The sequence below is a fragment of the Parus major genome, chromosome 27, assembly GCF_001522545.3.
Source record: "Parus major isolate Abel chromosome 27, Parus_major1.1, whole genome shotgun sequence".
Classification (NCBI taxonomy): domain Eukaryota; kingdom Metazoa; phylum Chordata; class Aves; order Passeriformes; family Paridae; genus Parus; species Parus major.
Genome location: NC_031796.1, coordinates 3,239,969 through 3,253,035, shown reverse-complemented (window position 1 = coordinate 3,253,035; position 13,067 = coordinate 3,239,969). Strand labels below are relative to the sequence as shown.

The window sequence follows — 13,067 nt, the reverse complement described above, 5'->3', positions numbered from 1 at the left end:
TGCAATGCCTTGGGTCCACCAGACCTTCCCAGAGCTGGGTAAGCTGCTTTGGAAAAACCTCATCCAAAGTGACTGGGCTCCACCAGCTCTAACTGGCCTCCCCAATTCCCCATCCTGTGCCCTGACAAGATGCCCTTGCTTGCTTTCCATGGGGATCAGTGATTCCTGAGCAGGATATCCCCAGCGCAAATTTTGGATAAAGGTCTTGGCCAATAGAAAAAAAAAATTTGCTTACAATTAAAAGGTGGGTGGAAGAAGCCCAAGGTTTTGATGATGCTTGTGGGACGTAACCCACACCAGCAGTTTTGCCTAGCACAGGTTTTTCATGAGATCCCCATGATCCCATCGCTCATCCCAGTACGGGCAGGAACCATTCCTCTCTTGAGTGGATTGTAAGCTGTGCTGACTGTGTATGGAGGAATCTATAAGCAAGGATCGGATGCTACTGGGTGAACCCATGCAAACAAGAGGTTGAAAAGATTCCCAAAACAAAACCTAGAGCTCACTACAGATGACACAATGAAGACCAGAGAGAAAAGCCAAATAGTAATGCTACACCATTCAGCTTCCAGAAGCACATTATTTATAGCGCTGTCCACATATGGCTGCTGCTAAATGTCAAATCAGCAGCCTCATCAAATGACACTTTGGAACTAGTGGAGTCCACAGATCCGTACAGATTTCCAGTGCCACAACCCCGGCTCCAGCTCGGCCAGGCTGCGACAGCCCCTGGTGTCAAAGCACCACCGACTGCAGCCTGACACGGGGGCTCAAGGCGCTCCTTGTGGCACCGAGCAGCATTAGAGACAGGGGGAAAGGACATTTGTTAGTTAGGACAAGGACAAACTAACAAGCTCCAGGATAAGTGGGTGATTCCCAGTCTGGCCTCCAACCTGCAGCGGTGACGGCGTGGGTCGACCCCTGACACTGCCTGCACTGGGACAGGGCTGCTCCTTGGGGGCTCTAAGGGTCTACTGCTGTCTCCTACTCCATCTGCACTGCTGGGATGAGGAAAACCAGGAATTCACAGCAAAGAGACTCAATAAACAAGTAGAGATAAGGAATTAACGTGAAGAAAATCTGGATTCTATTAAAGCTGCAATAATTTGTGACTTCCCATTCAAGTACCTGAACTCAGTGCAGTCAAAATACCCCAAAACAAATGCATGCAGCTTCTTGAATTTAGAAAAAAGGGTGAAGTGCTCTGATTTTTCAAGGACACCAGTGATTGCACTGACATGAACAGCCAGTGTAAGTGCAGCATCTTTCAAAGCACAACAAGAAAAAATGTTACTTGTGGGGGGAAAACAATATCAGTATTTGTAGCTCTGAAGAGTCCATTGATATGAAATAGTTCCTTCAATTTAGTAATGGAAAACAGCTGGCACTTGTTCAGGCCACGTCCATCCCTAACTCCTGGCAGCTCTGTTTTCCATGAATGTACTCTGGTTAGAGTTGCATGTTTCAGTCCAGACATCTTTGGCCTAAACAAGCTGTACACAGCAGGATTTCCACAGGAACTTCACCACCAGTAGGCTAATTGAGGACACGTTTCAACATTGTAATGATCTGTAGACTCCCAAACCTATTTTTCCAGCCACCTTTGAGTTGCATGCTGTAGCAGTACAGTCAGCACCTCTCAACAGATAATGCTGCAGAGATGGATGTCACATCAGTGGGGACTGTCACAGGGACATGGCACAGGAAACCCTCCCCCCATCTCCAAACACCTGCAGGCTTTGGAGCACCTTCCTGTCACTAAGATGTGGGAAGCTGCAAGGAGCACATTCATGGGAATATTCTTAATTCACTCCTCATTCCAAAGGATGACATTTTAACTGGGAAGCACTTTGATCTGCATGGTTATTAACACAGAATGTTCATCACTCAAACTGCTTCCATACCATGAAGTACAGGCTCACTCATGACTCTGAGCAGATTCCTTGGAAAAGGACAGTTGGATTGCTAACAGAGAACTGGTTAAGGATTAAAACCTGATTTATTAATATTGAAAATACTTAGGTATGTGGTAGTTCTAAAACACAGATTGCCTCTCTTTCCCTCTCCATTTGGTTCTGGGTGAGCAAACAGCACAAAATTAAAGGGGAGAAAAAAAGCCAAAAAAGCAGAATGAACACTCCTTTCCTGGTGAAATATCTTGCAGCAGAGGTGCCCCACTGAATTTTGCCAAGGAAATTGTCCCTTTTGGTGATGTGTGTAATTTGCCAATTCAAAGAGCACACTAATCATTAACAGAGTAGAAGCAAAATCACCTCCACAGGTGTCAGGAAACACAACAAAGTAATTCCTGCTTCCCAGATGGGGAATTGAAGAATCAACAATGTATTTTTACAAAGGCCACATAAAACCTCAGAAGTGACCAGCTTGTTTCTGACTCTACACTTGTTCAGGAAGCCAAAACCCCACCCTGTGCAGCAGCCACATCTTGGAAATTCTGGGATGGACACTGGCACAGCTGCCCTGGGAAGTGCTGGAGTCACCATCCCTGGCAAGGTTCACAGACCATGGGGATGTGGCATCTGGGGACACAGGTTAGGGGTGGCCTTGGCAGTACTGTGGTATTGGCTGGACTCAATGAGCTCAGAGGGCTTTTCCAACCTTAGTGATTCTGTAATTCTCTTATTTCATACAAAAGAAGAGTGGAACAAACTTGATTTTAAAGAACAAGTTGAGGTTTTAACTCTTTGTCCTCCCAAAATAAGCTAGTCTCTCTGTCCTCTTCATCCAACTGTTTTCAATTAGGTTGAACTGTACCTACCAAGGAGTTGTAAAGATTAAAAATATCCTGACATTTGGATGGTGAGAAACATACATGAATAAAATATTAAAGCCATAATTTAATTTATTTTTTCTGCTGCAGTTCAGCATTAATCAAACTTCAGAAAGCATTACTCCTGTGGATGATGAGAGCTGCACAGTGAGCCTACGTGAGCCCAGGGTACATGCTCACACTTTACACACTTCCATAGGCATTGTTCCCTCTGGAACACCAGAGATGTAATCTCTGACCTCTTCGATTCCTCTCTTTGGGAAAGCACTTTTGGAAATCAGGTAACCAGTCTAGTCTGTAAGCAGCATTTGAATTATTTTGAAATGCTAATTTCCAGTGTGGCCCAGAGTAGGCTACCAACACATATTTCCCATTATCTTTCCATCCAGCTTGGCATTTTAATTCAAATCCCCATGTCCCATGGTAAGACTGAAGTATTCAGGAGAACAGTGAATACCAATTCCCATCTCTGCAGCATTATCTCATGCGTCATCAATTACTGCCATGCCTAAATCTAGCATCATGCCAGCACATTAAGACAGTAGGTACTATATGCAGTGTTCACTGGACCAGAAGAACAGAAATAAGAAGGGGAAAGGAAACCCTAGAGAAGAAATTAAAAAAGGCAGACCGTGCAATACAAACCAGATCATGGCTGCTTAGCTAATATGGGCCAACTGCTGCGGAAGAAAAACGTCGAACACCCCAAGTTGTATAAATTTTTGGTAAACATCTAACACACACACAAACACACACAACACCAACCTACACACCAACAAAAATATATAGTGAGCTTTGGCTAACACTGGTTTTTCTAGGGGCTGACTAAGGTGGAGAAACTTTAACAGAACTTCAATTAATTCGTAAAAGAAATACTTGACAAGTAGTTTCTTAACAAAAATCTAGATTTAATCAGAACACCACTAAATGTCCCTTGATTATTCACTATAAGTTTTCTTGTTTCTGAAGGAAACTGCAAATGAAACTTAGCTAAAGCTAAATGCCAAATGTGGGTCCAGTTTAGGCTGAACAAGCTGTTGTGCCTAAAAATAGCAGAAGGTGCTTTGCAAAGAGAAAAATTAAAAAGCTCCAAAAAGCTTAAAAACTAAAACTAAAAAAAAACACCCTACTTTTTCCAACTTATTTCAGGAGTCTTCACATCTAACTCAAGGTAAAGCAACTTTAGAGGAAGGCTCAGGGCAGTTTCAGCTCCCATGGGGAAGGACTGCTGGACTAACACTGATCCCTCTCTCCATACTTCCAGGTGTCATTCTAACACTTTAAATACACCGGTACTTTTCCAAAAATATAAACTAAAAAGGATCAAAATGTATTTTACTATACTATTCCATCAAGTTCACACTTAAATTAAACTCATTCTTCAAAGAAAGGAATAAAAACTGAAAATAAATATCTATGAATGAATGTATTATTTTAAATAATTCCTGAAATATCATGTTGAACTCAAATTTCAGGTTTTAGTTTTAGGACTACTTCAAGATTAAATCCCAGGCCCACTTAAGGTCAGCATGCAGTTTACCACCAATTACCCCTCACTGCCAACAAGGCACCCACTGCTATCAGATTTGTCTGCATTCACATCAAGGACCATCCGAGCACGGCCTAATTCCGGGGGGAACGATGCTGATCAGGGGGGGCCTTACCGATTCGATGGGCTTGTCTAGAGATGCCTGCTCTATCTCCAGGTGCCCCTCTTCATACTGATCAAAGTGATTGCCCTGCAACAGAAAAACAGGGTCAGTTCTACAGCACAGCACACAATTGTAACAGTTTAGTGTCCAGACAGGTTTGCTTACAGTGTTACAGTTCATATAATTTTGCTAACAAATGAACTTGTTAAATACTGGCACAATTCAGTGTATCAACTATAAGGACAAAAAAACCTAAAAACAAAGTCAATTTGATGACGATCATGAACTATTAAAGTTGGCAAAATACCAAACATTTACAATGACAATACTTCTGGATTTTTTTTTTTCTTAGAAAGTCATTGAAAACACTGAGCATAAGTACCAGTGCCAGCATGGAAAACATACGCCACAAGAAGCAGCAGGAAGGGCTGTTCCCCACCACTACAAGATTTTCCCTGCACCAGGAATTTGCTTGAGGGATACATCTGATTTCATACACCTTAAGCCAACAAAATCCCACAGTGGTAAGGGAAACCTGTCCCTGTGCCAACAATGTTGCTCCATGGTGTGGAGCAGCCCTTCCCACAAATCTGAACAGTGATCTGTCCATGGAAGTGATCCCCCAACAGACAACACAGCCTTTAGTCCTGAGCTGAAGCAATCCCCCTGCCAGCTGACCACCAGCCCCCTTGCAAAAGTTGCATCTTCCCATATTTTTGGGTGGATACTGAGCATGCAGGTTCCTGAGCTAGGAAGGCAATGGCAATCTCTGGTCTCCAGAACAAGTGTTGGTGCTGGTACACACCAGTGAAGGGCCATTTCAGGAAAAACAAACACCTCCACTGCAGCTCTGCCATAATTTGAGGTTTCCAAAACCATAAATTCCTGAGATTTCAAACATGGTGAACCATATTTGGCTGTTCAATAAGTCCATGATGCAACACATCCACTGTCACCAGCACAGACCTGGAAAGGAAACACTTGGACTTTCCAGCTGCACACTCAGAAGCAAAAGAAGTGAGATTCCTGCAGCTGGGATGAGACCAAAAGCCACTGAAGGGGGTGGTTTCAGTGGGCTCTCCTACATTCCCAGGCCCTGCTCAGTGTCACAGGAACTCCAGGAGATGCCAAGCCTTGGCTGTCACCCCCACTCCCCCCTCAGGCCTGGCAGTGCCACTGGAACCTCAGGTTTCTCTGTGCACACCAAACCCCTGGCAGGTTCTATTTGCATCCCAGCTCCACAATCCCTTGGAGCAGGAACATGCAGCACTGCTGCCAAGAGAAACATGTTGTCAACCTCCTCCTTCCACCAATACCAACTTTTCCTTCTGCAAGAACTAACAGAAGCCAGCACACGAAAGAGCAAACTGCAGTTGTAACAGACTGACAGTTGGAATATTACAAGCCAGGCACCAGCCTCCAAAAATCCTCTGGAAGGAGTGTTCCTATTCAGCAATGCAAATCTACAAGGGAACATCTTGACTAAAACCTGGTGCCAAGAGAAGGTGCTTTGATGCTGGAGCCCCAACTTCCAGCCAGCCCATCTATCATCTGCAGGTCCTGGTGGTAAATTCACCTTGGCCATGCTCTGCTCCCAGGCATTGTCTTTCCCCTGGCCTCTCCAGAGCAAATTTGGGGTTTAATCTGCAGACAGAAATCCACTCCCACTCTTTGTGGTTTTTGTTTTTTTTTGGACAGCCTTCAAGGAGCAAGCTGAAGGCAAACTTACTATGCACAAGCAGTCGTTGAGCTGCTTTGGAAAGCTAACAACACTCAGACTTTGTGAGTGAGGAGTACAGCAGCCCACACCAAAACACACCAAAAACCTGCCTCAGTGGTTGGGGAACAGCCTAACCTCCCAAAAAATTGTGCACAAGAGAACCAGAGCAGTCAGGAGAGTACATGCTGCCAACACTGGCACAAACACATTGCTAAACTTCATCTATTAAAACATTAAACCCACATAATGTTCAGTTAACCAACAGCTGAAACCCTCTCAGCATGAACCCAGACATGTCCCTGCGCCTCCTTTCACCCGCTGCCTGCAGGTAGCTCAGCACACACCACTAAATTACCTGGAAAATCTAAATACTCCTGCCAGCTCCTCTGGTGGGCTGCCTGCCAAGGAGGGAAAGCTGTTTTTACCGAGGCATGGGTCAATCCCAGTTCGAGGGCAGCATGCCTTGCTGATCTGAGGCTTCACAAGTCACTTTTTCAGTGCTTGAAACAACATCTCCTCCCTGAAACTATGCAAAAGGCTGAGTATTCCCTGTGCCACAGCCAGAGAATCAGAGAGCAAGCAAAGCCTTTATGTCTAAGTGATCCCACCACTACCTACTCCATGTATTTTGGGGGTTATTTTATATATTCATAGTCTTTGGGATTTATTATGTACTTGATCTCTACTTGTTCCTAGTCCAAACAGCTGCAATACTAAAACTGGAGCTTCCCAGAGAGGCAGGTGCTGCGTGTCAGCTGGAAGTCCTGGGCATAAAGAGGCCATGGAGCACAGGGAACAGGCCCATGGGAATGCTGCCAGCCTGCTCCTGGGTCAGGAGGGTGTTCCAGGCTTGGAAATTCAAGGCTTCAAAACAACAAACTTTCCTAACAGAGCTGAAATCAATATTCATCACAAAGACTGCTCTTTATTTATCAATATTTAGAATAAACTATAAAGGGAAAATTCCTTTCCACCATAAAGCAGCTCATTCTGGAAAAAGGCAAGCAGACAATCCAATGGTTATTGTGAGGCTGGATTTATTTGGGTTCAGGCCAGTGATGTTTAATCAGGTAAGAAAAAAAGTGGTTCTTTGGCTATGGCCATGACAATGCTGCTTGCCTTCACTGTGATCCCAGCCTTTTGCAGCTGGAGGCAGCACAGTCTGTCCCTTTGCTTCTTCATCTCTGGAACTGGCTAAGGAACAAGCTGGGGGGAATTCCATCTGTTTCCCTCTTTTCCAATCCTACAACCTGGTGCATTGAATGGATCCATAAAATATTTTCTGCTGTAATTTAAGACAAGGTATCAGAAGAACACAAAATACTTTTAACACATAAATCCAACAATTCATTAAACCCTAAATGCTGGATCTGTTGATAACACATTTCTGGCAAATGTGAATCCTGAACACTGACCATGTTTCAGTATGATTTTTGAACTGTGATTTCTGAAGACTTGAGGGATTCTTCCCACTTCAGAGGGAACCTTCATATGAAAAGAAGAATTCAATCCCTTGGATTCAACCCCATGGATACTAGGAAATGAAATAACAGCTGCATTAAACCCAGCACTACTCAAAACCTATTCCCAAACCTTTTTCCTGTATGACTGTTAAAGAGATGCAGTAAATTCCTAGCCCTAGAAGCTAATGGCAAAGCTTCCACCTGCTCCTGTGGACAAGGATTTTGGGGCTGACTGCAGCACCCTCCTCCCCCTCATCCTCTGCCCCTCCATTCTGCAGCTGCTTTTATCAGAGTCTCTCACTTCTGCTTTGTGAAACAAGATGTGTAGCACTGTCCCTTTCTCACAGACACTTCTCCATCCACTCTGGAACAGCAAAACAAGTAAGATGAGAGGCTTCCACTTAAGCAGCATTTATTGCTCTCACACTGGCGCTTCCCTACAACCACGCTGAAATTCAATATATTTCCCTACTTCATGAGAAGCAGGGACAAGCCTCCAGCATGCAAACACTTCTCATTACACACCACACACACCACTTGGCTTCCTTGTGCATTCATCTCCAGGAGCCAACGTGTTTGTGCTCTGTAATTTTTGTGTAATATCATCTGAACTTTGGCTCTCCACCCACTTTGGTTACTCACAGTCACATGTTCTCTGCTCTCTCCTCCACTCTCCCATTGTTTGATCTTTGCTCGAAGCTCTTGGCCAAACTTTCTTAGAGCCCTCGCACACTGAATATGGCATTTGAAAAATCAACTGAAAAAAGCTGCCTCCATGCAGGATTTCAACTCTTGTTCTCTTTTTTGGACTGTAAATACTTTGGAGCCCTGTGCCATTTTGTCCCAGATCATACCCAGTGGAGTTACTGCATTTCCTGGGACAATTCAAGTTAATAGCTCAGGGAAAAGCATTGCTGCTTCTTTCTTATGTACAAGGTCCCAAACATGGTGGCAGTGTAACCAAACCCAGTCAGCATCATAAAAAAAATTTCAGAATTTAATTACACTTTCATCCCAAAATCCTTAGTGGCAACAACTGTTGCAAATAAATCACTCAATGCAAGTGAAATGAATTGTTGATTAAAGCCCATTTATCACAGTTTAGTACCACAGAATTCACTCTCTCCTCTACATGAAGCACCTCTTCAGAAAGGTGGGTTACCCACAAAGCCCATGGGACACACAGAAATCACTCAGAGGGGGAACCCTTTAAAAGCACGTTCACAATGACAAGCAGAAGAAGATACACTCCCTCCTCCCCTCTCACACCCCAAAGGGTGTATCCAAAACCAGAGCTGGGTCATGGGCACTGCCTGCATTTCTAAGTCACCTAAAGCACCACCAACACAATGACAAAATAAGGATGAGTCACTTCAACTCCTTTAGGCCCATTAGACCTCCCTGGATATTAATTACTGGACTGCTCTGTGCAATCCGCCTGAGCACGGAGCATATTAACATGTCAGCATGCAGAACACATTCCATATAGTGCCCTTTCCTGACTGGAATGAGTGGTTTCTTTGATGAACAGCCCTAAGTTATCCATGTGTAACTCACAAAGAAAATGTGGCAGCCTCCAGCCCAGCAGCTGGGCCAGAGCTGGGGACATGGAGCTCACAGGGAGCCAGGAGAGGGACACAAAGGAGCAGGACAATGGAGCTGGGAGCATGGGGGATCCTTTTAGGACACCTCCACTCAGCTGTCCTTGGGCTCCTGCTCCAGCAGAGCCCCATCACACCAGCCTGGTGTTATTAACAGAGAGGATAAGGTGAGTTATAAGCCCAACACAAGTCAGATAGTGAGAGCCTAGGATTAGAAAACGCTGCCTGCTCCAACCACAGGGACAACGCCTTCAACGCTGTGAATGGAGCAAAATAGAAAAAGATTCTGGCAGAAAACCCTGCAGCTCTGCCTGGGAGCATTAAAGCAGGGCCGGCTGGGGAGGTAATGGGCAGAATGCAGCTGCTGAGACGTCACAGCAGAAACAATCTATTTACGTCCCTTCAGGATTTCAGGACTGGCTCAGGAAGGCACTCAGAAATTCTGCTTCGTGAGACCACGCCAATAACAATCTAAAGAAAGCAATTTTGCAGAAAAGCCTTACTATACTCACTGTTATTATTTCTTAAATGCACTGGAAAAGAGCACAGCATGATCATGACTGCTTAACTGCACTTGAAAAGAGCGCAGTGTGCTCCTCAGATATTCAAAAATCAGTTTGGCCCTAGAAGAGTACCAGAAAAAGACTCAGAAAAATCACATTTATATTGCATTTACCTTAGAAAATGGAATTTTAAAACATTAAAGCAAATCAGCACCACCTTCTTCATGTTCTACTTATCCATCAATTCAATCAATAAATCTCAAATTCCAAAAATATTACGTCAAGCCACAAAATTCACAGTATCATTTGAAAGCATTTAACCAAGCCCACTCCCAAAAGCCCTGCAGGTATTAGGCTGAGAACAGCAGCTGAGACACAGGAATATCCAAAAAGAGAAATGAGTCTCCCCCCAAAAAAAAGGCCATTTTCTAGTGTGGATAAAGCCAGGGCAGGCCACATGAGCTGCAGATCCCGGAATGTTTTGGTCCCGAGGCTGGGAAGCACAGCTGACATTTCCTGCAGCCCTCCCGGGACGGGTCAGCACAGATGCAAGGTCTGAGCACAGGGAACTGGAGCAGCATCTGAGCACAAGGGAGCAAATGCCATCTTACCAAATCCTCCCTCCCTGCACACACACAGCACCCCCACAGAGCAGAGAAAAAAACCCTCTGATTCCAGAAGTGAATATCCTGTTAAAATTGAAATTTTCTTTTTTAAAGGAGATGGAGCAGTGACAAAATCTTTACACCGATAAGGCACCCTCACATCCATCCACTTTTCCCAAAACTGGCTCCCAGCACTCTTGCAAACATCCCACATCCAGGACACCTGGGTGAATGCTGCCTGTCCAGCACCAGCACAGTGGCCAAGAGGCTCAGGAATTGCTCAGCTAAGCCCTGATACAGCACCAGCCTCTTGCCCAACCCAAAGACAAGGAATTTTGGCAAACCACCATCGACACTCATCTGATTTTGTATTTAGTTCTCTTTTGACAAACCTTTCCAGCTCAGGCAGCTGTTTCCAGACGTGCTGGTTTCACTTCTCTGCACGTGGCCTGAGAGCGAGACACCCACCACCTGCAGCTGCAGCTGCACATGTGGGATAGGCAGGACAAAAACTCATTCCAGGCATGGATGAAAGAGGAAACAAGTGCCAAGGTCTGCCAGTGCTCTGATTTATCTGTGGGCCTCTATCACCAATATCACTACTGACCTCACAGCGAATTTCAGCCAAGACCAGTGGGGGAAGGAAGGTGTTAAACCCAAATGCAGCTCCCCATGACTGATCATTGTGTTTATTACACACAATCAAAATGTGACGGGTTTCTAATACCTCTGCAAGATCCACACCTCCCTACGCACGCTGACTGCAGATCACAGCAGTAATTCATGCTGCCCTTTGCAGCTCGGCAGGGCCTGATGACTCTATACCATGGAAAGGCTCCAAAACGTAATTGATGCAGACAACCATGTTGATGTTTAGAAATCCATCCAAAGAACTCAAAAACAACTCCAGGAAAGCATAGCTTACAGTGGGTTTTTTTTGGATATTCATTATGCACCCAGAAAAAAAATATATTTTTAAGACCAATATGCACCTAGGAGATGGCTCCATCCAATCCTGGAAACTTTCTTGGATAATTTTAAAGGCCAGATGGGTTTTCAAAGCTATAAAAAGCAATACAAAAGCAACTTTGTATTGGCACCTGAAAAGCCTTTGTTAATGCTTCCCAAAACAAAATCATCCTTTTTCCTGTTGTTCCCTGTAGTGTCTGTAAAGACAAACAAAAAAAAAAAATCACAGATTCTTTCCTAGCAACACAAAAGCCTTCCCAAACAACACGCTCTCACTGCCCTCCACACGTTAGGAATCGCTTTCCCAGACCTTCCCCTGCAATACATGTGGGAAGTAGGGACATGGCACATCTGCACACCCCCAGAAACAGCTGAATATTTACAGTCAACATCTTGTGAAAGCTGCAGCAAAACCTCATTTTCAGCAGACACACACATCAATTATTCTGAGAGTACTTAACAGGAAAATCCTCTCAAGTCAATACAACAAAAGCAATCACTTGAGACTCAGAGATGAATTTAAATTGCCAAGGTTTGAAAGAAGCACCTTGGAATTGCACATTGAGAAGTTGATGGCACCTTTTGTTTACCAAACTAAAAATTAATTTTGACAAAACTCTTCCTGCTAAGTCCAAAAACACTGAAAACCCACTCAGCAGAACACATTTAAGACCAGTCACGGGTCAAGAGGTTTAAACCAGGAAAACGTGCATATAAATACCCACTTAGAGCTGTCCAAATAAAAACGTGTTCTACAGTTCAGAGATAAACAGCTTGTACCACACAAGGAGTGGGAGCCAGAGGCAGTTCTCTGCTTTGCATACTTTGGCACCAAACAAGAACAATTTCATGTCTTTCAGATTCCTTCTGCCGCACCAACACCAGCTGTGGATCTGTTCCAGCACACGAGGGATGCTCTGCAGTCCTTCAGCAAGCTGTGCCCAAAAGCCAGCACTGGCTGCATTCACCCAATTTTGTCTTTACCATTTTTAATATGCATTGATGCAGAAGCTGCTGCAGCTTCTAGCACCCACATCTTCATGGCTAACCAGGACCTTCAAACAACCAAAGAATCATGGAAGGGGATGGGTGGGGAAGAATCTTCAAGATGATCTTGTTCCATCCACTGCAGGGGATGGACAGGACACCTTCCACTATCCCAGCCTGCTCCACCTGACCTTGGACACTTCCAGGGATGGGGCAGCCTCAGTTTCTCTGGGCAACCTTTGCCAGGGCCTCACCATCCTCACAGGGAGGAATTCCTTCCCAGTATTCCATCTAACCCTGCTCTTTGTCAGTGGGAAGCCATTTCTCCTTGTCCTGTCCCTCTCCTGCTCTCCTGGACCCCTTTAGGCCCTGGAAGGGGCTCTGAGGTCTCCCTGGAGCCTCCTCTTTTCCAGATGAACACCCCCAGCTCTCCCAGCCTGAGAGCAGAGGGGCTCTCAGAGGATCTCTGCAGCCTCCTCTGGACTCACTCCAGCAGCTCCACATCCTTCCTGTTCTGGGACCCCAGGGCTGGAGGCATCTCTGCAGGTGGGGTCTCACCTGAGCAGGGCAGAATTCCCCCCTGACCTGCTGCCCACAGTTGGTTCCTGGGCTGCCAGCACACACAGCTGAGTTACTGAATTTCTCATCAAACAATACCCCCTGTCCTTCTCAGAGCTCCTTCCAATCAGTTCTCACACAGCCTGGATTTGTGCTAGGAACTGACCTGACCCAGGTGCAGGACTGTGCATTTGCCCCTGCTGAACTTCATGAGGTTC

General features: G+C 45.1%; 1 protein-coding gene across 7 annotated transcripts in view; it reads right to left on the bottom strand.

The window, feature by feature from the left end:
* The window catches only part of GPATCH8 (G-patch domain containing 8), a 54,749-nt gene that overhangs the window by 34,444 nt on the left and 7,238 nt on the right, over positions 1–13,067 (bottom strand). For 5 of the 7 annotated variants that reach the window (XM_033520059.1, XM_033520060.1, XM_033520058.1 and 2 more), the window contains exon 1: positions 4,456–4,536. Coding sequence is in view for 1 of the 7 variants with exons in the window: in XM_015651324.3 (XP_015506810.1) it covers positions 4,456–4,530 (75 nt within the window). In the remaining 6 variants the exon portion in view is untranslated. Of the gene's footprint in view, positions 1–3,436; positions 3,472–4,455; positions 4,537–13,067 lie in introns of those variants that run through there. The other 2 variants (XM_033520057.1, XM_015651324.3) reach the window with 2 other exon arrangements.